At 43.1% G+C, this 26,210-nt stretch overlaps 1 protein-coding gene across 1 annotated transcript in view; it reads left to right on the top strand.

Annotated features, from left to right (window-relative positions):
- Positions 1–25,458, top strand: part of LOC126457072 (sphingomyelin phosphodiesterase-like) — a 163,162-nt gene extending 137,704 nt beyond the window's left edge. Inside the window, exons 8-11 of the mRNA XM_050093072.1 lie at positions 3,417–3,587; positions 8,993–9,173; positions 14,983–15,173; positions 25,111–25,458. Of these exons, the coding sequence (XP_049949029.1) occupies positions 3,417–3,587; positions 8,993–9,173; positions 14,983–15,173; positions 25,111–25,273 (706 nt within the window). The 3' untranslated portion in view covers positions 25,274–25,458. The remainder of the gene's footprint in view (positions 1–3,416; positions 3,588–8,992; positions 9,174–14,982; positions 15,174–25,110) is intronic.
- Positions 25,459–26,210: the final 752 nt, after the last annotated feature.

The following is a 26,210-nucleotide window of genomic DNA, read 5'->3' as shown; positions in this document are numbered from 1 at the left end:
ACCTGGTTGCTTCGTTGCCAAAACAGGCGTTGTATCAGCAGTAGCCGCTTTGTGCGTGCTCTGACGTCAGTGGCATACCGATGGAGTGGCTGTTGCAATGTTGCTGGCTGCATGAGCCATGCTGCCTGTAGCCTGGTCTGCTGCCACTGCAATGTGTGCTGCCCTCTTGCTGTTAGTGGGGGGACGGTGTCATAAGCTGCCGTGGCCACGGTGCTAGGTGCCGATGTCAGCGCATTGTGCACCCAGTCGGCCAAGTTAGCAATAGCGTCCAGTTGCATCTCTGTCTGTGCTGCTATCACTGCCTGCACCTGAGTTGGGAAGCTATGCATCCAGATGGTGCGTAACAGCGAATCTGGCACCATGTCAGACTGCGTGAGGCTCCGCAACTGGCACAGGAACTGTGAAGGTCTCTGGTTATCGCATTCCTCTTGCCGCAGCAGTTGGTGCACTCGTTGTTCTTTGGACAACAAGATCAGTTCTTCCTTGAGCTGTTTGTAGGACGACTGCGTCAGTGGGATGGTGATTATATCCTGCACTTTGACTCCATAGTTCTGGTCGAGCTGGCTCACTACGTGTCCAAATTTTGCCAGGTTGTAGGTTGCATGGTTACTCATAAAGACCACTTCTACTTGGCTGAACCACATTAGAGGGTCATGGGGCCAAAAGGGAGCAGCTTGATCAACACCCATCCAGTGCTTGTGGGCGCTCTGGTGATTGTAGTAAGCGTCAGTGTGGTGGGGATTTGCGCACCAAAATTGTCCTGGGCTGTCCATGGCTGCACAGCGTTCGCGCGTGTAGTCCGTGCTTGTAGCTCACTCTCCAGCCCCTTGTTGCATGCAAGCAGGTCTTCAACAGTCTTTTGCAACACTTATAAAGTTGCCATCTTAGCTTATAGTCGAGTTCTTGCACAAGGGGAAAGGACACAATGAAAATAACACAACAAAGAAAAACACACAAAAAAGAATAACACTAGTCAGTTCGCGAACAAAACATACACATAAAAAAGCAATACAAAAAAGGAGTTCGTTCAAATAAAAATTGATTATCACTACAGAGCACTGTTCGGGTGTGCGCATGTACATGCCAGACTACTCGTGGTTCCACATCACTCGTACCAACGAACATTCATCACCAAGTGTTGTTACCCTCAGATCACGTTGGAGTCACCAGTGAAGCAGAGATGTGTGGTATCACTGCTTACAGTCATTAACGTGCAGCAGACCAGCTTTATTGCTGTGCCCACGCACTATGTTCAAGGGGGAGGCTTGGTGACAGAAACAACTAGGGCAGTTGTGGTCATAACACATTTATACTTCAGAAGTCTTACACTAAGTTACAAATACAATTCATCACTAATGCCTGTCCGTACAGGGGCGTAACACTGGCAGTACTGTTTGATCACTGATCCCACAGGGTATACACTCCAGTGATGAGCCACGGCATGACCAGAGGCGCCATGATGTCCGCGAAAGGGAGAAAGGCATTGCCAAATGGAAGGGTGGACACCACACAATGGGCAACTGTGTTTAAGACTGCGAATATGCATTTATGGAGGAGTCGCATTAACTTGACGCATGTGGTCAGTGGTGGGAGAAGTCAGAGATGTGTGTCACATCACGTTGACCAGGCTCACCCTGTCTGCCTGCTTTGTCCCGTGCAATCCAGTGCGCAACGCACCATTGCCAAAATTCGGCGTAATGGTATAGCTGCACTCGTGAATGCCAGGCATCACTTACTTGTGTTGGCTGTGCTGTAGTTCAGCCCTTCGCGTGTTTAACTGGTGTGGCCGCCACAAATCTATATACAGTGAAAGAGTGGCCAACACCACTAAAGCAGCCATGTTTCTTCCAAACTATAGCAGCAGATACAAACAGGACTGTAACAAGTAGAGATTTTGTTGTTACACCTCTGATACTGAGGCAAAAAAAGAGATAAAATTGCATAAACAGATTTTGAACTATTGTCTGTTTACTGGACCAATACAGCTTTTTAGTTATGTTCACACTAACAGTATATGGAGATCAGTACAGTGAATGTAAAAGCTATTTATACAACTTCATATTTCTGCTTTGAAGCTTGTTCAGGAGCCAAATCACTAAAATAACAAGAACCTACCACAAATTTAGGTGTTGAGTCAAGTGCAAGAAGTTAAACACGAAACTTGCACCTCACTAGATAAGACAAAACTCAACAACAAATATAAATGCCTTAATTTAGACAATCTGCATAGGTGCTGTGTCATGAGACTACAAACTCTGCAGTATAAAGTATTGTCAACAATATTTTCAGTGCACTATCTTCAATTGGACACTTATTTACAGTAAACAGTTCTACTAGGACTAACTGCAAGGAATTTTTCATTTCAGCGTACATTCATAGCAGAGAGTACATTTTCTCTGGGGTACTATTGATGTGTATAAGTTATTTCACATGTCTGCATCAGATTTAAATTTGTTTCATATGACCCATAACTGAGAACAAAATATGTTGGTTTCATTAGAAAATTATGATTCCAATTTGATTATTATAATTTCAACTGGACAGAAAATGTACAATTTAAATAAAAGTAAAGAAAAATTGCAATAAAGGAGACACAGACGAGAGATTTTCCTGTTACCAGACTTCAATGCTATACATTCACCAGCAAGCACCTATGTAACACACACCAAGTGTTCTGCACTTAACAGTGCTCAGAAATGATTTTTAGAGGCAACTTTTTCAAGCTTTTCTTTTCTAAAATTGTGTTTTAAAAAACTGATATTTGGCCATAGACTTCCAAATACTAAAAATGTAAAGAAAATTGAACGGAGCTGTTCCATAAGGTCTCCTTGTTGGAGGAAACCTCATATTTACACTCTCTGTCATAAACTCTATACAACCTGCAGTCTGACCAGAGTGTAAACACTTATAGAGTGCATAAAAACTCTGACTCTAACTCAAATTCATTGCAGTCATTTCTGCAAGTCTTGAAGAGAACGACTCTCTGAGTGTGACATCTACATACATACATACATACATTTAGCTACTGATAGCTTTAGGTACTGGCTAGCCCTTCATCACAAGCTGTGACCTCAGAAAGCTGAGGTTTAATGTCTAGTGTCCGATTCACAGAACAGTGTTACAGAATTGCTGAAAAACCTGAATGGGAAGATTCTTGAAAATGGGTGCCAACTACCCCCTGGAACACTACTTACAATGTTTCATGAATGTGTGTTAAGTGAGTAATCTAGTAATGTGCCAGATTCCTCTACATGTCACACCAGTAGTGACTGTGGAAAAATATTAGACTAATTACAGTGCACACAAGTGTGTGTGTGTGTGTGTGTGTTTGTGTTTGTGAAAAAGGAATGACATAAAAACAGATTTATGTTCATGGTTCTGAAATTCAGTACAACAATAACTTAACTGTTTCATAGGTGGATTCATTACAAGCCTGCAGATCCAAGTGAACAGCTCAAGTGGTTAGCAGAAACATTACTTGCAGCTGAAGCAGCAGGAGAAAAAGTACACATTCTTGGCCATGTTCCATCAGGATCTAGTGACTGCTATTCAACATGGTCAAGAGAATACAACAAAATAGTTGATCGGTATGTAATTGTAGAAGATTACAAAATATATAACAGATTATTGTTCACATTGGTCTGCAATATAATCTTCTCATCTTATATGGACATGACAGATAATGACAGAATTATGTCATTTTGATAACTTTGTCAATAGGACACATGTGTGGTAACTCACTGTAGACTGTATTGGTTGATCTAGTTGATCACTGGATAAAGAACATTTCTACATGAGAGAGAAATGAAAAGCCTTGATTTTTCATTGCAATTTGACTGTAGGTACCTGAAGGGCTGATCCTTCAGTTTTCCCAAATAGTGGCAACTGAGTAATTTTGAAGTTAAATTGTGTTGAAATTGATGTCAAGTTGGAGATATGATGAACTGTTAGATGAGGGAAAAGGGGGAAGAGACATTTCTGGGAACTAGTCTATGAAGATATGTGCAGAAAACGTGAAAGGAGATAACTATGCAATACAGTTTGTCATCTCAACAGTGAATATCTTCCACAGATTTACAGGTATTGATTCCTCCAATAGAAAGCTCATTTGTTAATATGATCATATCACATGTTGTCCATTATCATAGAGGCAAGGAAACTGGTAAGAGGAAAGTGTATTCCGTACATGTGAAACACAAACAGAAAAGTCCTAGTGGCAAACATCAGCCATCTCATTGTGAGTATGCTAAGTGAGCTAATGTGTGTAGTTTAGGCTGCAGCGTTGACCTCAGCTGACATGGGCACAAGGTGTTGTGACTTGTCCTGTTGCACATATACAAGGGTAGCCATTTATTTTTTACAAATCATTAGCTGGCACTATCGTTATGTGTTTCAAAATTTGCCATCTGTCATGGAAATGTTAAAAATGTTGGAAAGCCTGCTAAAGATAGACACAAATTATCCTGAAAAAGCCTACTTACAAACTTTCAAGAACCAGTACTAGGTGAAGAATCTGGAGGTATACTTCAGCCTCCTACATAATGCTCCTGTAAGGACAATGAAAACAAAATTATGCTAATTACAGCATGTGCAGAGGCAGTGAAGCAGTCATTCTCCCCATGCTTCATGCGTGACTGGAGTGGAAAAAAATCCATTAAATTTCGCACAATGCTAAGTACCTTTGCTATACGCTTCACACTGGTTTGCAGGCTATTAATGCAGATGAAACTGTTGTATTGGCTCATAAGTAAACATCATTAAAGTATACAGGTTGAAGAATAAATTGCATATTTAGACTCGAAATGCAATTCCTCTTCCCGGTTCAAGACAAAAGTTTATCTAGCAGAATCAGTTTGGATCCATTTTGAAAACACATGTATGAAAATGAGGAGCTGCCAACACTGTCACATATTGCTGCACATTAGAATATACAGGGAAATGTGTATCACCCCACACTATTGTACTAGCTGTAGTAGCTCATTGAGTAGACTGCTGGTACATCAAACCCACATCCACCATGGAATCATGGTCCAAAACCTCATAAGGTTTTTTTTTTATTTTTTAGACATTTGTTCCCCAGTTCTCATCATTTATAAGCTGGACATCATTTTGTCACATGACAATAGCCTATCACATGACAATGAGATCCATTAAGGAGCATGCTTGTGTCTACTAACCATACTGGTTCTGTCAAGTTTGTGTAGGGCAGCTTCCCAATGGAATACATAAATGATGAATATGTCAATATGCTTTTGGTGCTGCTGCTCCATCCCCAATAAGAATGTTTTTAATCACCTGGAGTAATGCCTTCATGAATCCAGTAATTTTCACCCACAAATAATGGACAGAGGTCATTCAAGGACTAGTGCACTCTATAGACGTGTTTCTTGAAACTGTTCGTCAGTCACCTCAATGAAGTACCCATGATAGTGCAAGGCAGTTCCAGATATTTCAGAGACTGATTGTTGAAGTGTTTCATGAACTGCAACCATATTGTTACATATTAACTGAACACGAGCAACCAGAAGACTGCATTTGATAAGTTTCATGAATGGCTTTTGCGCCAAGTGGAAGATAACCAACATTTTATAAATAACGTGATATGGACTGATGAATCTAGCTTCACTTATGAAGATATTTCAACCTCCACAATAGCTGCTATTGGTTGGAACACAGTCCACATGTCACCTGTGAATGTGGCTTTCAGGCATACTTTAGCAGAAACCTGCGGGCTGGAATAAGGTGAGGAACTATTTTGATTTGTGGGGATACATAAAGGAACAAATTTATAGTACTCCATCCTTGGATATACATGACCTAATAGTTTGTATGCATGGCGCTTTGGCAGTGGTGGATGCGGATGTGTTGTGTAGGATCCAGCAAAGTATGATCCAGTTAGTGGCAAAGTGTTTGCAGTTGCAAGGTGGTCACTTCGAACATCTACTCTAAAATGAATGCTACTTGTACATGTACATACCAGCTCTGTGAAAATATGCCTGAATGTCAAATGCACAGAATGGAATTCCTGTGTGTAGCATAACTTGCAATTTAGTGTATCCCACAGTAGTGTTTTTTGTGTGTCATTATATACAGATGGGTACTGTATCCTATATTATTTTCTATTCACTTTACTGCATCATGGAAGAAACAAAGTGGTCATTTACATTTATAAGAAGTTCATGTTATGTCTTAATGGTTACATGAAGGTAAGAGAAACAGAAAGAAATACACAAGATACTGCATTGTGGAGGTTTAAACTGGATACAATTTTATGCTTTAACTGGGGGGGGGGGGGCAATAAAAATAAGTAAATGAAAATAACAAGTTTGGCGTTAACATTACTTGGACATGATACACTTTTGTCTTGAACTGAGATGAGGAATTGCATTCTGACCACCAAGTGTGGCAGTTTTTCTTCATAGAATGTACTTATCTGATAATTTTCTTATTTTTTATACAGTGTGGCTCCATCTATTTTCTGTAACTTTGTAGTCAACAGTATCCAAGACCTTAAATGGTCTTCTGTTAGGTTCTCTGCTATGGCAGATCTCATACTTCTGTCTTCTGAAACTAAACTATGCTGTGCTGAAAAGATTAAATTTATTTAGATGTATTCATTAATCTGCCTCTTCACTGTTTGTAATATTTTTGAGAATGGTTATAGCAAAGAATCATAACCACAATTTAATTTACCTTTAGCATTACATTTCTTGAGTGAGAAATATAAGGCTTGCCTCTTGAAAGTTAACTTTTGTGGCATCAGTATACTTCTTCGGTACACAGATTGGTTATTTCAGAGAGAGTAGATGATCCAAACTTTTTTTTAACAACAAAGAGGGGTGTGTGTTTTTAATTGTGGTTTATTTTATTTATTCTTTGCTGTATATTTTATACCCATTTTGACTTTTCATATTTCAAGTAAATGATTTTCTTTTGTAATAAATTTTCATTCTATTTATATCTTAGAATTGAAAACAAGGATCAGATACAATTAATTGTGTTAATTTATATTTTCCAATGCTCCTTCACCTTATATTCATATTATTTGTATTTTAATACATTAGAAGCTGTTTGATTACTTAGTTTTGTGCCTTAGTACCCTCTAAGATCAGTATTTCACCAGTGGAAAAATGCTATTATCTGAACACAAAAATGTGAATATGTTCCTGGTTATTTAAAAGACTCTGACTGAAGAGTAGGATACAAGCTGCCTAATTCTCCCTTCCTCAGCACCTTTAAAATTTTTTCCAAAACTTTGGCATGCAAACATATTCATGCTTTTTTTATCATGCAACTCACCTCAAACTCCCTTTACTGTTACTCACTCATATCCACTAGTCCACTGTTGTAAGTTGGTCATACCCATCAACTCCCAGTTGCCTTTTCTCATTCACTCATTGTCATTATCTCTCTGTATCTGTCTGTCATTGTCCTTTTCAAAGCCACAGTCCCCTTTGTTCTGCCCTACTACTACAGTCTCCTCTCACTGTCACTGCTTCCTTGCTATCTCTTATTGCTAATATCTCATTCCTTCCTTCCTACTGCTGCAGTCTCTTCTCACTATCACTATCTCTCTCTCTTTCTTGTTGTCATATACTCTGTCTCTCATTATCACTGGCTCTCGCCCACTTCCACTTTCTCTTTATTCCTCCTCCTCCTCTTCCCTCCCCCCACCCCCCTCCAGCACAGTCTTCATTCTTTTACTAGTGCTGTTCTGTCACGGTCATCTATGTTTCACTGCCACTGTGTCCTCCTCTTCCTCTCACAATGCCAGTGTGTCCTTTGCTCTTCCTGTAACACAACCACTGTCTGCTTTCTTCCAGTATTTATTACTTTTCTCTCTTTTTGCCACTGCCACTGTCTTCTTCTGTCTCAGCATAAAATAGCGCACATAAGTCTTCATTTGGGAAAATTTTTAAAGGTGCTGAGGAATGTAGACTGAGACAGCTAGTACCCCACTCTTCAGTCAGAGGCTTTTAAAAAAATAGGAGCATATTCACGTTTTTTGTGCTCTGGTAGGATACTTTTCCCACTGGTTCCCTTCTATTCCCTGTTGCAGCAGGGCATATAAGTTAAATGAAAAAAAAAAATGTATTGGTCAGAAAAATTTCGGCAGATTTTTTATGTGACATTGAAATAATGCGAAAGTAATTTTACAGCTCAGACCAAATGTTATGTACAAAAAAATTTTGTACGTTCTACACTAACACAATGCGGGGTTCGCTAGTGATAACAGACACTTTACAGCATACTTCTCCATGCTAACTAACTTTATAAACTATGTTTTTGTCACACATTGGATTTTATATGTGTATTTTATGTGTACAAGTAGGGTAACTTTGAACCTCTGTATCCTAGAAACAGTTAAAGACATCAAGAAAATTTTCACGGTTATTTTAAATCACGATCTTGGGAATACATCATAAATATTTCAGCCATTTTCTTTGCCTAGCCATGTTGGAATCCTCGGCTGCATTTTGGTCCAGTTGTGATGGCCAAAGTATAGTAAAAAAGTCCTTTTTGCGGAAATTGCACATGAACTAATAGTGCCTCTATAAGTCCCACCAAACCCACCATAGACCACATGAGAAACAAAAAGAACCAACCCATTTACTTACGCAGAAGGATGTATAATATTCATATTTTGTCCCTATGCTGTAGGATAGTGACACAAAGGCAACCCTTCTGTTGGGTATTCAAATGGTCCCTTGCACAAAAGCTATCCAAAATGCTCCACCTAACTTTTTATCACTAATAGAACCTGAGGTGTGAGCACTGGAAAACCCCATATTAATACATGGAATTTTAGAACGTATTATGCATGTGTGCTGCCACATGTTTACTGATTTTGTAACGATTTCCTTTTTGCTTTATCTTGTTGTTCAGTGTTGATTTATTCTATTACCAATTTGCACTATTATAACCTTTTTCTGTGTTATATTGTTGATCTTTATTATTAATTTTTATTATTCATCTTTATTTTCATTTTTAGATTTGAGTACACCATTGCAGCTGTATTCAATGGACACACACACAAAGACAGGTTTCAGCTGCACTATGCTTCTGATGATACATCTAGGGCCAGCATTGTTGCTTACAATGGAGGAAGTCTTGTGACATACAGTGATGTAAATCCAAATTACAAAGTCTACAAAGTGGATGGAAATACAGGAGTGAGTAATTTGCTTTCATTATAATAACGTGCTGTTACTATGGACTTATTAGGAGGATTAGATGACAAGCTACTCAGAAAACAATTGTTTTTGTCATATATTGGTACAAAAATTTGATCACCATCACTCATAATAGTATTCTGTCACCTGCCCAACCCACACAATATCCAAATTCATCCCTTTGCCACCTATACCCCCAATATTACACCACAAAGATCGTTGCCCTCTGGACAATCTGTAACACTTCTGCTCAGTTGTTTGATTGTGATCATTCTATTGATCAAATGGGTTCTGATCAAATTAGTCCTCCTTTGATATTTCTGCCTTTACCAAGTGATAAAATGTTGCATGACTGACTTCTTGTTACTGCCAGAACAATCATTCAGCAACTAGACTTCATTGTTGTGTGCCTCTTCGCTTACAATCACCTAGTACTTTTGTCTTCCATCTCTGCTAGCTCATATTAAACTCTCTTGGCTGGTGGTAGACAGGCCACAGCCAAACCTTGCTTTCACTTTCGATGTGACGCACGACTATCCCAGCCCTGATATTTGGCTCTAGCATATAACACCAACTCATTGAAAAGTAAAAGTGGCCACATTTACCTTTTACTCTGTATTAAAGCCAGCTATGATCAGATCACTTTTGATAGCACTGTTGACAGCTGCTTCACAACTTCTTGGAAGAAGATGTACTGAATTGACATCAGAAACATGAGACAGTGAATATTAACTGCTTAAATTATTAACTAGTATACTTAAAAAAAGGTTGCAAATAAATATGTTTTGGTCATCACCGTTCAGTAAAGTTTTATTGTTCACCAAATTTTTTATGTATGTTTAGTGTTTTGTTTGACAAGTTGACTTTTAACAGACTCCCAATCTACTTGGTAATTGCTCCCTTCTAAGGTTTTTCAAATAAAGTTGATAAATGAAGAATCTATTATGTTAGCAATGTCACTGAGAAAAAAACTCCTTAAATTAAAGATCAATGCATTCTGTACACAGTCAGTTATAGTCTGCAAACAACATAAAACAGTGAACTGGAACTATGAGCAATCACTACAAAACTATGAGCAGTTACAGTTATGTACAATGCTGGTGAGTTGATATCTGCAACTGTTGTGTGGAACCCCTATCAGATGTAGCAGTATGGGTGGCACTCACTGGCTGCCCCATCTGTTTAGTGCATTGTTAATGGCGGTCTTCCATCTTCTGACATAGACAATTTCTGCAGTGTCAGTTCCAGTACCCTGCCTCACTGAGAGTGGTCATTTTCTACACTGCTCTTTCCTTTAATTACATTAATCACTTGTATGGTTCACTTTCTTTTGTAAACACTGTAAGTACATCAAATACACACAATTGATGTGTACACAAATGGTTAATTCTCTGTGACGAGTGAAATGGGCTCCAGAGAGCATTTGTGTTTTTCATGTTTAGTGTTGTTAGTAGAACTTGAGGGTATATAAAGGGTGTTGACAGCATCAGATGTAGAGTGATCACTGTGAAGGACATGCAGATGCCACTTCCTTGTGTGGGACAGCATCAGCAGCACTTGACATAAAATGAAAGAGTCTTCATTGTGGGATCTCCATTTGGCCATCTGGTTGAATTATGCGATATCCAGATTTATGAGACTTTCAGATGTGACAGTGGCCTGATGTTGGATTGCATGAGAATCTGAGGGTCAGCTTACTCATCGTCAATGTTCAGTCAACCATGTCAGACCACCACAAGTAAAGATCTCCGTAATGTTCACCAAGCACATCACATCCCATTAAAACTTGTGCCAGCATATGAGAACAAGTATGGTCTCCCAACAACATTCTGTGTCATTGCACACCATTAGTCAGAGACTAGCACCAACATTGTGTTCAGTGGTGAAATGCAGTTCTTCACTACCATACTACCATTGATGACTATCTTTGGTGATTATGGTAGCAACATGGGAAGAGGTCCCATTCTTCCAATGTTTTGGAGGGACACAGTGGTGTTACTTCTGGTGTTGTGGTGTGGGGAACCATTGAGTATGACTTCAGGTCATGGGTAGTAGTGAATGAGGGGGCTCTGAGGGCACAAGGGTATGTCATAGACAACCTGCACCCCCATATTTTACCTCTCATGGAGTGTTGTTATAGTGACATTTTACACCAGGACAATGGTCGACAACACATGGTACATTTCTTTATGAAATGTCTGTGTGATGTTGAGACACTTATGTTGCTGGCAAGATCCTCAAATCTGCCCCTGGCAAAACTTATGGGATCAGCTCAGACTTATGACACTCTTCCCAACTGAATCAGTGCATGCACCCAGGATCTATAGTGTACAACAACATAGTGGAAATCACTTATCATACTGAATCATACTGACAATGTCTTGGTAAATTTGTCTCAGTTTTGTAATTGCTGAAATAACATGACACACCCTTTCAACTCATGAAGTTTCTTTTCATTTCCTCGTCCATTCTAGGGGCTTCACTCTTTTTGTAAAGCAGTGTTGATCATTATAGTCTTATATGTTTATAATTACCGATAGTGTAAGTGTTTAATATTATAAAGAAAGTATTGTAGTTTGAAACTGCCCCATTAAGCTTCCACTAATGGCATGTATCCTGTTGGATTGAGTGCAATATGCCTCACTATTTCCACATGTGTTGCACAAAAGACTCAGTCACATTCATTCTTATTTTGCAACATTAAGTAAGAAAAGCAATTGAAAAATCTTAAAGCTTCACTACCCAAAGTTTATTGTTTCCTCTCCCACACAGCACAAATTCCCCTGAACTATGTAGGAGGGAATGGTAACACCAGCTTAGCTTCCATTCTCACAATTCCTGAGGCCTAAAGCTGCCTACATATCTGTCACACCTGACATCATTTTCGAAAATTTTCAAGAAGGTGACATATTCTACAATAGTGTCTCAGCTGATCAACTATAATATCATTGGCAAATTACAGTTAGAAGAGTTGGTCTACTGAGAATGCCATTTATATGTTCACTCACCAAATTCTACAACCATTAAATAATAAAATAGTGCAAATTGGCATTTTCTGCAACCTATCTAAGGCATTTTACTGTGTGAATCATGATATTCTCCGAATAATTAAGTTTTTTGTTTCTGCCACATAAAAGGTAGTGTCATTTGTCACAAATTTATGTTCTGACTAGTTGGTACTCGTATGACTCTTCTGGTAATGCACCAGTGATGACTATGTTATTCTCGAAATCTAAATCTGCAACAGATTATGGATTTTTGTGACTGCAACTGACTGGTGTCCTTTAGATATAAGTATTCAATGGTCACTGTGCACACAGGCATCCAGTGGATTAAAATTTAGTAATCTTTTAAATGGCTACAAAAATTGAACACAGGGCTCACAATGAAAATTTGTAATAGTTAAATAAACGATAAATTGTTCAACATGAGGGACATTCAGTAACTAATAGAACACATTGTTTCTTAACTTGTTTCAGTTGAAAAAAATGCAGAATTTGTTCTGGGACATCATGGAATATTTCCGCTCCAGCCTGTATAGTTCCATGAGGTACTGATAGGTCACAGCACTATACATAGCCTTCAAAATGATGCCTGCAACAGAGGTGCATTCCAAGCAGAGAGCTGCCATTGAGCTTCAATTAGTAAAAAACTAGAGCACCACAGATATTCATAGGCACTTGCAGAATTTCTACGGGGGCCTGACAGTGAAGGAAAGCATAGTGAGTCATTGGGCGGGCATCTGTCATCATCGAAACAAGGTCATGAAAACCTGTCCAATCTCCTGCATGCCAGCCGGCTACATATTGCTGTGACTCCTGCAATGTTGGAATGTGCAGACACTCTCATTTGAAGTGATTTACGGATCACAATCAAACAACTCACTAATCAATTGGACTTCTCTGTCAGTTGAGTTGCCACACTCGTTCAATGAGTTTGTGTACTCAAAGATGTGTGCCCACTTGATTCCTTGCCACCTAACAAAAGACATAAAGGGCAATGAAGGATCACTTTGCAGAATTCCTTGCATGTTAGGAGGCTGATTGTGGCAATTTTTTGCCAACCATTATCACAGGCAATGAGACATAGGCCATCACTTCGAACCGGAAACAAAATAGCAATCCATGGAATGGTGCCACATCACCTCTCCTGCAAAGGAAAAGTTCAAAGCCACACCCTCAGCCAGTAAGGTCATGGCAACAGTCTTCTGGGGCTTCAAAGTGGTTATTCTGCTTGATTTCTTCCCTCATGGTGCAACCATTGACTCTGAAGTGTATTGTCTTAATGTCGGAAAATTGAAGACATGACTTCGATGCATTCATCGCCACAAAAGTGCAAATGGACTTCTCCTTGTCTGCAATGATGCAAGGCATCACAGCAAGTCTGTGCACCAAATGGAGCTCACAAAACTTCATTGGAATGTTCCTCCTCATCTACCCTACAGACCAGATCTCACATCTTCCAACATCCATCTGTTTGGTCAAATAAAGGATGCATTCCACAGGAAGTGGTACATGAATGATGGAGAGGTTATTGATGCAGCAGGATGTTGGCTCCAGCATCGATCAGTAGAGTAGTACCATGCAAGCATACAGGCCCTCCCAGTAAGGTGGAATTAGACCAGCACATTGAATGGAGATAATGTTGAAAAATAGGATTTTGTAGCCAACAGATTTGGGAATCCCATGGTGATTGGAATCCTGAATAAAACCTATCTGCCTTCAGAAAAGAAAGTCTGTTGCATTACTTATTGAAAACTCCTTGTAATTAGTAATGTGAATAATATGCTTTATGATCCATACAAAGCTAACTAAATTTAGGTATTTGCACACAGATGATGAAGTGCATAAAAGTATTAGCTTTTGCTATATAGAAAATAAAATAGTGTGTAATGAAACAGGATAATGACAATCTTCCCTAACTTTCACTTTCTATTTTCCATAATGTGGCTGATCTTGATTGTCATGAAAAACTCATAGCTGCACATCTAAACTTTTCAAGGGTTTATATAGACCAAAAATTGGTGACTCTCTGTAGCTTTCTGACAGTAATTCCATTGCAGAAAATGTTGGCACACATTTTTAATTATTTTACATGTCTTTATCTTTTCTGACACATTCATACTCAATTAAGACTGATAGCTTGCTTCCCTGTCAGCAATTAAAGTATTATTCCCTACAATAGCTTGATTCAAATAATTGAAAGGCTCCTTTTGGTAAAAAAAAAATCTTAATGCATTCTCTCAATTATTTTTGCCCTGACAACTTGAAGAAACAATGACAACTAGTGACACAGTTTACATGCTTGGCCTGTTAATAACTGTTAACAATGAGGAAGAGATCCTCTCATCGCATGCCTGCTGCAGGCTAATGGACATATCATCAACATTCGCTTCACATTCCTCACTAACTCACTTGATTCATTCTCCCAAACTATGCACATAAAACTACAGTAAAGATATAACAATAAGCATTTAACACACTTTTCCAAAATTTATTGTTTTGCTGAGCAATTCAAACAGTTGTTACTGTTACTTTGAGTTTCAGTAAACTGCTTATCTGCTATTTTTCATCCATGTTACCTGCTTAGCTATTAAAAATGTCTGAAGCTTTTTCCCATTATAAACAGTAACAAGAAAAACCTATTATTTTTGTAGTCTATAATTTTTGTATTACCTTTACATGTTTGTATTTTGCTCTAATTAATTAAAAAAGGACAGAGTCAATCTCAAAAGCATTTAAGATATTTAAAAAAAACTAAAGAATTGTAAGTATGCAGACTGTAGTAAAATTTTTCATCTCAAATACAGGCTGTTGTGGATTACACTTCTTGGATGTTTAATCTTACTGAAGCCAACCTTGACCCAAATACTGAGCCTAAATGGTACAAACTTTACTCTTTCCGAGAAGCTTATGGTGTGGAGTCTATGAATTTGACTGAATTGGACAAATTAGTCCATCGAATGGCTGAGACTCCTGAGATCATACAGCAATACTATGGGTAAGCTGAATATGCCATTTTCTAGATTAGTGATAGAGAACATAACACAGTGAGCCAAAATCTGATGTATTTGAAAAACACGTCTCCTGTTGGCCAAGTATGTGGAGATAACTGACAATCTAAAAGAAATTAAATGTGTAACTACAGTATGCAATGTTATAAATGCACCTAATGAGGCACATTTTTCACAGTTTTTAGTTTTATTAAATTTTGTTACTTTTGTTTCCCTTTTTTCCATATCTTTCTTAGCCTAAACTGTTGATGTTGATGTGTGTGTTTCATTTCTATGATTTTCTCACTATATTTCCTATTAATAAAAATGTATTCATTTTTTAATATCTTTTCATATACTGTACTACTACAAATGAGTCTTTCATTTTCAAAGTTTTACATTTTCTGAAGTATTAAATGTATAAATATGATAAGTGCATGAGTAGAACTGTGAACTCGCCCAGTTGCATTGTGGCCATCTGTTGGCGTTGCAAGTGCAGTGCCTGGACAAAATGGCAATAAAGTAAGAAAGGAGTTTTTGTGTGTTGGAAATGTAAGACGTTTATCTGTTACAATGGCACAGAGTACATTCTGAAGGAATTATGGAAAAGAACAAGATGGGATAGCCCCTCATTGAAGCATCAGTGTTAATCGCTACCTAAATGACAAACTTCCACGTTGTTTGTTCCCTTGGCCTTGTAGGTCACCTTAGCTAATGCCTTGTCGCTTTCTCCTTTGAGAGTATATTAAGGATTGTGTTTATACATGCCAACCCCCCCCCCCCCTCCCCCCACGCCCCCCACTTCCTGCATACTGGGAAAGTACAGAGAACACAACAATACTGTGGTGATGACCATTGACAGAATATTGCTACATGCAGCTGTACTGTTACTTCCTACCGTTACAATAAATGACAAATAACATTCTTCGCTAATGTCTGTCTATACAGGTGCATTGCACTGGCGGCACGGCACGATCACCGATCCCGGAGTGTGTACACTCCAGTGACGAGCCGTGGCGTGACCGCGTGGACCGAGCGAGACAAAAGGCCGCGTCACAGAATGTTCTGCTCCTGGCGCGACCAGAGGTGCCGTAATGTCCACGAAGGAGCGAAAGACACTTTAATGGCGACTGCGCTTACGACCACGCGTATGCATTTACGGTGGAGTCACGTTGACTCGACGCACGTGGTTCGCGGCGGAAGAACTGGGAGACGTGTTTCGCGTCGCGTCGACTAACTCGCACTGGCCGCCTGCTTTGTTCCCGTGCGGTCCGGTGTACGACGCACCATTGCCAAAATTCTGCATAACGGTACAGCTGCCCCTACTTGTGTCGGCAGTGCCATAGTTCAGCCCTTTGTGCGTTGGGTGGTGCTGCCGCCACACTGATCCCCCCTTGGAGAGAGGAGCTCCGTAGCTGCGAAAATGCGGCGATCGTTCGGTGGGGCGCGTGTGTTTAAAGTTCGCGCGCTGCGTGATGGCAGTGCGTCAGCTTTGGTGGGGGTTAGTCGGCTTCAGAAGGGCGGCAGCCCGTGACGTCAGCGCGCCGGACCGGCGAGTGTGCGCTGGGCATGTCCTTGCGCTGGCGGCTAGTGACAGCGGCAGCAGGCACTGGCTGCGACTGTCCGTAGCGATGCGCGTGAAGGCGTGCATTGCAGATCATTGGTGGTGACGTGTCGAAGGCGCTTGCGCGAGTGCGGTACCGTCAGAACTCGAACACGGGTCCGGGAGCTGCTACGGACAAGCCGGGCGGTGTGGAGCGCAATGTCCGGAGCTTGACAGCGAAGCAAATGTGGTAAGCTGGTGCGGATGCCGATCCGGCCTCAACGCCCGACACGGCAGAGGCAAACGACGTGAACGCGGGTCCAGGAGCTGTGACAAACGCAGGAGACGGTGTCCGGGGGCTCGACTGGAGTTACCGGCCGAAGGCACTTGCAGCTGGAGGTCGGGTCTCTACAGCGGATGGCGGCTCGTGGGCGCCGAATTCTGACGGCATTCGGCGGCTCAGGAGCGTGATTTCCGGTTTGGGTGTCGTGGCGCGCTGGCGACACAGCACGGCCGTTTGAATCGGACGCGGCGGTCGGTGCGCGTGACGTAGTCCGCTGGCAGCTGTGGTGGGGGCGCCTGTGGTGGGCGCAGTCCAGGTGGCCATACCAGCTGCCTGGGCGTGGTGGTGGGAGGCGCACGTGGCGGCGTGATGACAGCAGGCTGCAGCTGTGCGTCACCGGCGGCTCCGGGTGCGGGTTCCGTCTGACCGCTGCCAGAGGGAGTGTCGACCGTGATCAGATCTTCTGCAGGGTCGAAGAAATGCATGGCTGATGGAGTGGGCAAGACGTAGGCTGGTTTGACGCGGTCGACTGACACTGTCGACGGCTTTCCGTTGCACTCGATGACCAGCGTTTTGTCTCCTCGGGCGATCACGCGGTGCGGTCCACTGTAGGGCGGTCGGAGAGGTGGCCGTACTGCGTCGGTACGCAACACGACGTGCGTGCAGTGCTGCAGGTCGGCGTGGACGAATATCTTCCCAGTGCCATGCCGCGTCGGTGCATGTGCTCGGAGGCCGGCCATGTGACTGCGCAGACGTTCCACCAGAGTGGGTGCCACGGCGTCGCGTGGGAGTCTTACATCTTCGACAAAATCGCCGGGGATTGTCAGAGATTTCCCGTAAACGAGGTCGGCAGGTGACGCGCCGATCTCCTCCTTCGGCGTGACTCGCAGGCCAAGCAGCACCAGTGGAAGCACCTCTGGCCATGAGGTGTCGTGGCAGGTTAGAGCAGCTTTGAGAGTCCTGTGGAACCGTTCGACCATGCCATTCGACGCCGGATGGTAGCTGGTTGTCCTGTGTAACCGGGTGCCACACAGTCTGGCGACATGCGTGAACAACGCGCAGTCAAACTGGCGGCCGCGATCAGTTGACACGTGACTGGGACATCCGAAGCATGCCACCCAGGTGTCGACGAATGCGATGGCGACGGTCTCGGCTGTGACGTCCGTGACGGGCGTTGCTTCCGGCCAGCGAGTGAAGCGGTCCACCATAGTTAGGAGGTACCGCTTGCCTTGTGAGAGAGGAAGCTGGCCGACGAGGTCCACGTGAACGTGCGCAAATCGGCGTGTCGCGTCCGGGAAGGTGCCCACGGGTGCGTGGGTGTGCCTCCCGACTTTGGCGCACTGACATGCAGTGGAAGTGCGCGCCAATTCGTGACAGTCCTTCCGAAGCCCGGGCCAGATGAAACGCGCAGCCACGAGCGTCACAGTGGTGTTGGTGCCGGTGTGTGACACTCCGTGGACATGGTCGAAGGCACTGCACCGGAATTTCTCCGGGAGGAACGGTCGGTGCGTGCCAGTTGAGGTGTCACACCAAATCTTCCGTGCGGAGCTGGGGACAGGCACCAGCTCCAGTTGCAGGCTGCTGGAAGTGTCGTGACGGAAGCGGTGCAGTTCTTTGTCACTCTCCTGTACTTGGGCCATGTCCTCAAAGTTCACGGGGTCGTGAAATAACGGCACACGCTCGGGACAAACAATCGGCGACGATAGTGTCTATCCCCGAAATGTGTCGAATGTCAGTCGTGAATTGCGACACATACTCTAACTGCTGGAGTTGGCGCGGTGAACACTTAGTGTGGTTGTTCTCGAACGTGTGTGTAATGGGTTTGTGGTCGGTGAAAATGACGAATTGTCGGGCTTCTATGGACGGTCGGAAGTATTTCACCGCTGGGTACACCGCAAGCAACTCTCAGTCATAAGCGCTCCAAGCATGTTGCGAATCGGGAAGCTTTTTAGAGAAAAAACCGAGAGGCTGCCAACTCCCGCCGACGCGCTGTTGTAACGCTGCGCCGATGGCGGCCTGGCTGGCGTCCATGACTACAGCTAAGTCCGCGTCATGTACCGGGTGCGCGAGCAGCGTCGCTTCCACGAGATTCCTTTTTGAGTCCGTGAAGCTCTGCTCCATTGCGTCTGTCCAATTCATGAGGGTCTTTCCTTTTGAGGTAGGACCTTGTAACGCCTTAGTCAGCGGCTCTTGCACGGTTGTGGCGTTGGGCAGGTGTCGACGATAAAAGTTCAACATGCCGAGGTAACGTCGTAATTCTCTGTGCGTCTGTGGACGAGGCATGTTCAGTATTGCCCTCACTTTCTCCGGTAGCGGTGTCAATCCGGTGGGTGTAATTAAATGGCCAAGGAACTCGATTTCCGTCACACCAAACTCGAATTTAGCAGGGATAATAATGATGTCGGCTTCACTCAGGCGCTGAAAGACGGTTGTTAAGTGGCGGCGGTGGAGTTTGGGCGACTTGGAATACACCAGGATGTTATCGAGGTATGCGAAGCAAAATGGCAAGCTTCGCAAGACGCCATCCAGGAACCATTGCCAAGTCTGGGCAGCATTCCGAAGACCGAAAGTCATAAACAGGCTTTCGAAAAGCCCAAAGGGCGTTACGATGGCTGTTTTTTCGATGTCTTCGGGCGCCACCGGAATTTGGGTGTATGCCTTTGCGCAGTCAATCTTGCTGAACACCGCGCAGCCCGCCAAGGCGTAGCTGAAGTCTTGAAGGTGTGGGACAGGGTATCGGTCCGGCACCGTTCGCGAATTAAGGGTGCGATAGTCCCCACACGGGCGCCACGAATTGTCTTTTTTGGGCACTAAACGCAACGCCGATGACCGTGGGCTGCTCGATGGTCGCACGATGCCTTGCCGCAGCATGGCCTCGAACTCTGCCTTTGCTGCTGTGAGTCTGTCCGGCGCGAGTCGACGTGGGCGACACAATGTGGGGGGTCCGGGTGTGGTTATTATGTGGTGCACCGTCGAATGTTTGATGTCTCTCGGTGCACCGGCTGTGCGGGTGAGGTCAGGGAATTGCTCAAGAATGTTAGCGTACGGTCCGGGGCACTTCACGGGTTTAACGCTGTAGTATGCAGCCTGCTGGCGCTGTCCCGCTATCTTTAAATTCGTTGTGGCGTCAATGAGCTGGTCGTTTGAGATGTCGGCTGGCAGCCCGTAGTGGCCGAGAAAGTCTGCGCCCAGGATCGGCTCATTGACGTCGGCCACGGTAAAAGTCCATGAGAACGTGTGCCATAGGCCTAGATCTATACTGCGGCTGTGTGTGCCGTAAGTTTTAATAGCGGAATTGTTCGTCGCTGTAAGGCAGAGTGCCTCAGCCCGCCTGCGGCCTCGTAACATAGAACGGGGGAATATCGAGAGGTTCGAAACCGTGTCGATGAGGTACCTCACGCCTGCCCCCGTTCCGCAACAAACAGACACTTCGATATCATATTGCAGCTGGGTGCGCCTAGGTCTGGTCACAGCTGGCGTTTGGGTGCGAGCAAGTTGCGCAGCACCTGGTTGCTTCGTTGCCGAAGTGGGCGTGGTACCAGCAGTAGCCACTTTGCACGTGCTGTGACGTCGGCAGGGTACCATTGGAGTGGCTGTTGCTGCGTTGCCGGCTGCGCGAGCCTCGCCGCCTGTCACCCCGTCTGATGCCGCTGTAGCACGTGCTGCCCTCTTGCTGCGAGTGCGCCAACTGGTCGACTTGCGTCAAGAGAGCTGCCACCTGTGCGGTCAAGTTTTGCACTAGCTGGTGCAGGTTGGCATCCGATGGGGGTGTGGGAGGTGCTTGCCGCCACGGAGGTGGGGGGACGGAGTCGTAAGCTGCCGCAGCAGCACTTCGTGCACCCTGTCGGCCAAGTTAGCGACAGCGTCCAGCTTCATCTCCGTCTGTGCGGCTATCACTGCCTGCACCTGAGCTGGGAGGCTGCGCACCCAGCGAATCTGGCACCATATCAGACTGCGCGAGGCTCTGCAAGTGGTGCAGGAACTGCGAGGGCCTCCGATCGCCGCATTCCTCTTGCCGCAGCAGTTGGTGCATTCGCTGTTCCTCTGATGACGAAATCCGCCGGATCAGCTCTTCCTTGAGCCGTTTGTAGCTTGACTGTGTTGGCGGGGCGGTGATTATATCCTGCACTTTGGCCGCATAGTTCTGGTCCAGCTGGCTCACTACGTGCCCAAATTTCGCCAGGTCGCAGGTCACGTGGTTGCTCATAAATACCGCCTCAACCTGGCTGAACCACATTAGAGGGTCGCGCGGCCAAAAGGGAGGCAGCCTGATCAATGCCCGTCCAGCACTTGTCGGCATTCCGGCGGTCGTAGGAGGCGTCGGTGTGGCGGGGATTTGCGTGCCAACATTGTCCTGAGCTGTCTGTAGCTGCGTGTAGTCCGTGCCTGTAGCTCACTCTCTAGCCTCGTGTTGCATGCGAGCAGTTCTTCAATGGTCTTTTGCAACTCCTCTAGTGTTGCCATCTTAGTTCAGAGTCGAATCCTCGTACAAGAGGAAAGTACACAGTGAAAATAACACGACAAGGGTAACACACGAAAAAAATTATAACACTAAGCAGTCCGTGATCAAAACATATGCGCACAAAAACAATACAAAAAAAGTTAGTTAAAAAAAATTTTTACTACGGACCACTGTTCGGCGCAGGCATATTTGCGCAACCCTACTCACGCTTCCACATCTCTCGTACCGACGAACGTTCGTCACCACGTGTTCTTTTAGCCTCAGATCACGTCGGGGTCACCAGTGAAGCGGGAACGTGTTGTATCTCCGCTTACAGTCGCTCATGTGCAGTGAACTGGCTTTATCGCCGCACCCACGCACTATGCTCAAGGGAGAGGCTTTGTGGCAATAAACGACTAAAGCGGTTTCGGGACAGGACACATTTATTTTTCCTACTGTTACAATAAATGACAAATAACATTCTTCGCTAATGTCTGTCTATACAGGTGCGTTGCACTGGCAGCATGGCTCGATCACCGATCTCGGAGTGTGTACACTCCAGTGATGAGCCGTGGCGCGACCGCATGGACCGAGCGAGACAGAAGGGCACGTCACAGAATGTTCTGCTCCTGGCACGACCGGAGGCACCATAACATCCACAAAGGAGCAAAAGACACTTTAACGGCGACTGTGCTTACGACCGCGAGTACGCATTTACGGCGGAGTCACGTTGACTCGACGCACGTGGTCCGCGGCGGAAGAACTGGGAGACGTGTTTCACGTCACGTCGACTAGCTTGCACTGGCCGCCTGCTTTGTTTCCGTGCGGTCCAGTGTGCGAGGCACCGTTGCCGAAATCTGCGTAACAGTACAGCTGCCCCTGTTTGTGTCGGCAGTGCCGTAGTTCAGCCCTTCGTGCGTTGGACGGTGCTGCCGCCACACTGTTATTCTGGCTGTACAAGTTTGGTTTTCTTTTAGCCAGTGCTCACTTATACATAAAACTGAAATATCCTTTAATTGATCAGCCGGCCGCTGGTGGCCGAGTGGTTCTAGGTGCCTCAGTCTGGAACTGCATGACCGCTACGGTCGCAGGTTCGAATCCTGCCTCGGGCATGGATGTGTATGATGCCCTTAGGTTAGTTAGGTTTAAGTAGATCTAAGTTCTAGGGGACTGCTGACCTGAGATGTTAAGTTCCATAGTGCTCAGAGCCATTTGAACCTTTAATTGATCCATCAAAAGCACATCTAGTTCAGCAATCATACTAATTAGACCCTAGACATTTTGATATAATATAGTTAATGATATGCTGTCTTTTGAATCCCTCATACTGCTCACTTCATTGTTTGGTTGCTACCTGTCTTGAGTAAGTGTTGTACCACTCCCAACTCGAGGCCTAATTTTATTAACTTATTGAGACAAACAGATTTTGGTTGTTGGTCACTATAAGCTTCTAGAAACTCACCCAGTTTGCAACAATTATGGAGAGGTATTTCCCGCAACACATAGAAAATGTTCTCTGTAAGAAGCATGTTTCTTATGTTTATAGCACTGCTATTTTATTCTGCCATCCATAAGTCATCTTAAAGTAAACCTTGTCATATCAAAGTAGCGTTAGACTGTACTCACTCCTTCTCAAGTGTTAACCTTTTAATGTTTTGTTTTTCTTACATCTGTATGGACCTCATACTAATTTAATAGCAGCTGGTTACTTATTATAAAACACACTTTCCTCTTCTTGTAATTTTATTATTGATGTACGGCTAATGTGTTAAACACATATTTTTACAATTAGGAAAAGAAATGAGGAAGTGTGAAAAAAGATAACTGAAAATGTTTGATCTGAGATACAAGCAGTCAAAATGCTAATTTGACTTCCAATGAATTGTCTCAATAATTGTAATCTTTAACATAACAGCCCAGAAGCTCATCATCCCATCATTTGCATAAAGGTACTGGTTACCATTTTAGTTTTTTGCCTCTGAGAAATATTACTAGTTTCTGAGAGAATAAGGTAATATTTTTAATGGTATTACTAGTTCAGTTCAACAACAAGCATATCAAAGAAAAGTATTGTAAATGTGTTGTCTTTGTCCTTCTAAGTTTTCTTTGAAACAGAAGGTAACCTAGTTATTGGTCAAGTAGGATCAATCCATCGAACTACAGACCTATATCATTGACGTCGGTTTGCAGTAGAGTTTTGGAGCATATACTGTATTCAAACATTATGAATCACCTTGAAGGGAATGATCTATTGATACGTAATCAGCATGGTTTCAGAAAACATCGTTCTTGTGCAACACAGCTAGCTCTTTATTCGCACGAAGTAATGGCCGCTATCAACAGGGGATCTCAAGTTGTTTCCATATTTCTAGATTTCCGGAAAGCTTTTGACACTGTTCCTCACAAGCGACTTCTAATCAAGCTGCGGGCCTATGGGGTATTGTCTCAGTTGTGCGAGTGGATACATGATTTCATGTCAGGAAGGTCGCAGTTCATAGTAATAGACGGCAAATCATCGAGTAAAACTGAAGTGATATCAGGTGTTCCCCAGGGAAGCATCCTGGGACCTCTGCTGTTCCTGATCTACATCAATGACCTGGGTGACAACCTGAGCAGTTCTCTTAGGTTGTTCGCAGATGATGCTCTAATTTACCGTCTAGTAAGATCATCCAAAGACCAGTATCAGTTGCAAAGTGATTTAGAAAAGATTGCTGTATGGTGTGGTAGGTGGCAGTTGACGCTAAATAACAAAAAGTGTGAGGTGATCCACATGAGTTCCAAAAGAAATCCGTTGGAATTCGATTACTCGATAAATAGTACAATTCTCAAGGCTGTCAATTCAACTAAGTACCTGGGTGTTAAAATTATGAACAACTTCAGTTGGAAAGACCACATAGATAATATTATGGGGAAGGTGAGCCATAGGTTGTGTTTCATTGGCAGGACACTTAGAAGATGCAACAAGTCCACTAAAGAGACAGGTTACACTACACTCGTTCGTCCTCTGTTAGAATATTGCTGTGCAGTGTGGGATCCTTACCAGGTGGGATTGATGGAGGACATCGAAAGGGTGCAAAAAGGGCAGCTCATTTTGTATTATCACGTAGTAGGGGAGAGAGTGTGGCAGATATGATACGCGAGTTGGGATGGAAGTCATTAAAGCAAAGACGTTTTTTGTCGCGGCGAGATCTATTTACGAAATTTCAGTCACCATCTTTCTCTTCCGAGTGCGAAAATATTTTGTTGAGCCCAACCTACATAGGTAGGAATGATCACCAAATTAAAGAAGAAAACTCAGAGCTCAAACAGAAAGGTTTATGTGTTTGTTTTTCCCGCGCGATGTTCGGGAGTGGAATGGTAGAGAGATAGTATGATTGTGGTTCGATGAACCCTCTGCCAAGCACTTAAATGTGAATTGCAGAGTAGTCATGTAGATGTAGATGTAGTGTATTTCACTGTATAAGTTATTGATCCATAATCACATTTACTTTGGTTTTAAAGTTGTCAACAACAATACTGTTATCATGTTGCAAAAACCATGTTCCTAAATTGGTATATAAAGCACATTTTCATCAGTTAGTGTGCTATTTAACCAATGAATTCTGATGTTACCTTCATACCTTGTCCCTAAATTACATGTTTTTAAAAATAATTCTGCATTAATCAAATTTGTTTCAGATACTCTGTGAAAGAGGGAGATCCAAGTTTGGCATCAGGCTGTGATGCAAATTGCCAGAGAAGTCAACTGTGCACTATTGTTACATCCTATTTCAGAGACACTACTAAATGTGACGAAATAACAGCCAGTATGCCTGGAAGAGCAAAAATTTTGAATAAGTAATTTAAAAGAAAGCCACAAAGATGAAACTGCCTTCTAACCGACACATTACAACATGAAACTAGTGAAGCAGTAACGTAAAGAGTGAAAAATCACTAAGCTTTTGATGCCTCTACAGAGTATTCATTTAGTTTAATGTGCTATAATTTTTGTGGTCATTCAATTCTAGCAAGCAATGAGTCAGTCACTCTAACACTGTGAATAAAACATAATTTTTTTTTGAAAAATGTGTTCCTGTAAACCAAAGAAATCATTTGGAATTTTTATTCTCCAAGGAAAATCATTGATTTTGAAAAGAGCCCTATCTCACAAGGAAGACTGTTGTGTTTGCTCAACTTCAACCAAAAATAATTACAAGTGTGTCAGTGTTCAGTTACATAAATTGCATAATAATGTGTATTTTTCTTAAGCAGTTTGAAGTTTCTTAGAGGCGTCTGCAGAACTGAAGTCTCATAATCAGAAATTGCTTTTTGTTGATGGTCACACAGTTTAATGACAAACACAAAATGCTTAGGTTAAATTTTTTACAATTCCACATAGTCTTACGAAGTGATGGGCAGTCTCCGCCAATTAAAAACTCTTAGAGTGTTGTTCCAATGGTTAATTTAGCAGAAACTGTCCTAATTTTCTTCCAAGTAATGCCATTAAACAACCAAGTAAAGCGACCTTACCTTTCTATGCTATAAGCAGCATTCATCAGTAGCAAGTCTACACAGTCCATTCATGTCATTATTACACAGTTCCCTTGTACCTAACACTAGTTTACTGTCCGCTTAATGCACTCCCAGGACAGTAATCACAACAGTTGATTAACAGAAGTTCAATACTTAGTGGTAGTGGGCTTAATTGTCTTTCAAGTCACAGTCCATCAAAATAACATATCATTACCACCTGTCCTGTTATTCACAATATAAAAGTTAACAAAACAATATTCGTAAGC

This window comes from Schistocerca serialis, chromosome 2 (assembly GCF_023864345.2).
Source record: "Schistocerca serialis cubense isolate TAMUIC-IGC-003099 chromosome 2, iqSchSeri2.2, whole genome shotgun sequence".
Lineage (NCBI taxonomy): Eukaryota > Metazoa > Arthropoda > Insecta > Orthoptera > Acrididae > Schistocerca > Schistocerca serialis.
This window is presented reverse-complemented; position numbering and strand designations above follow the sequence as displayed.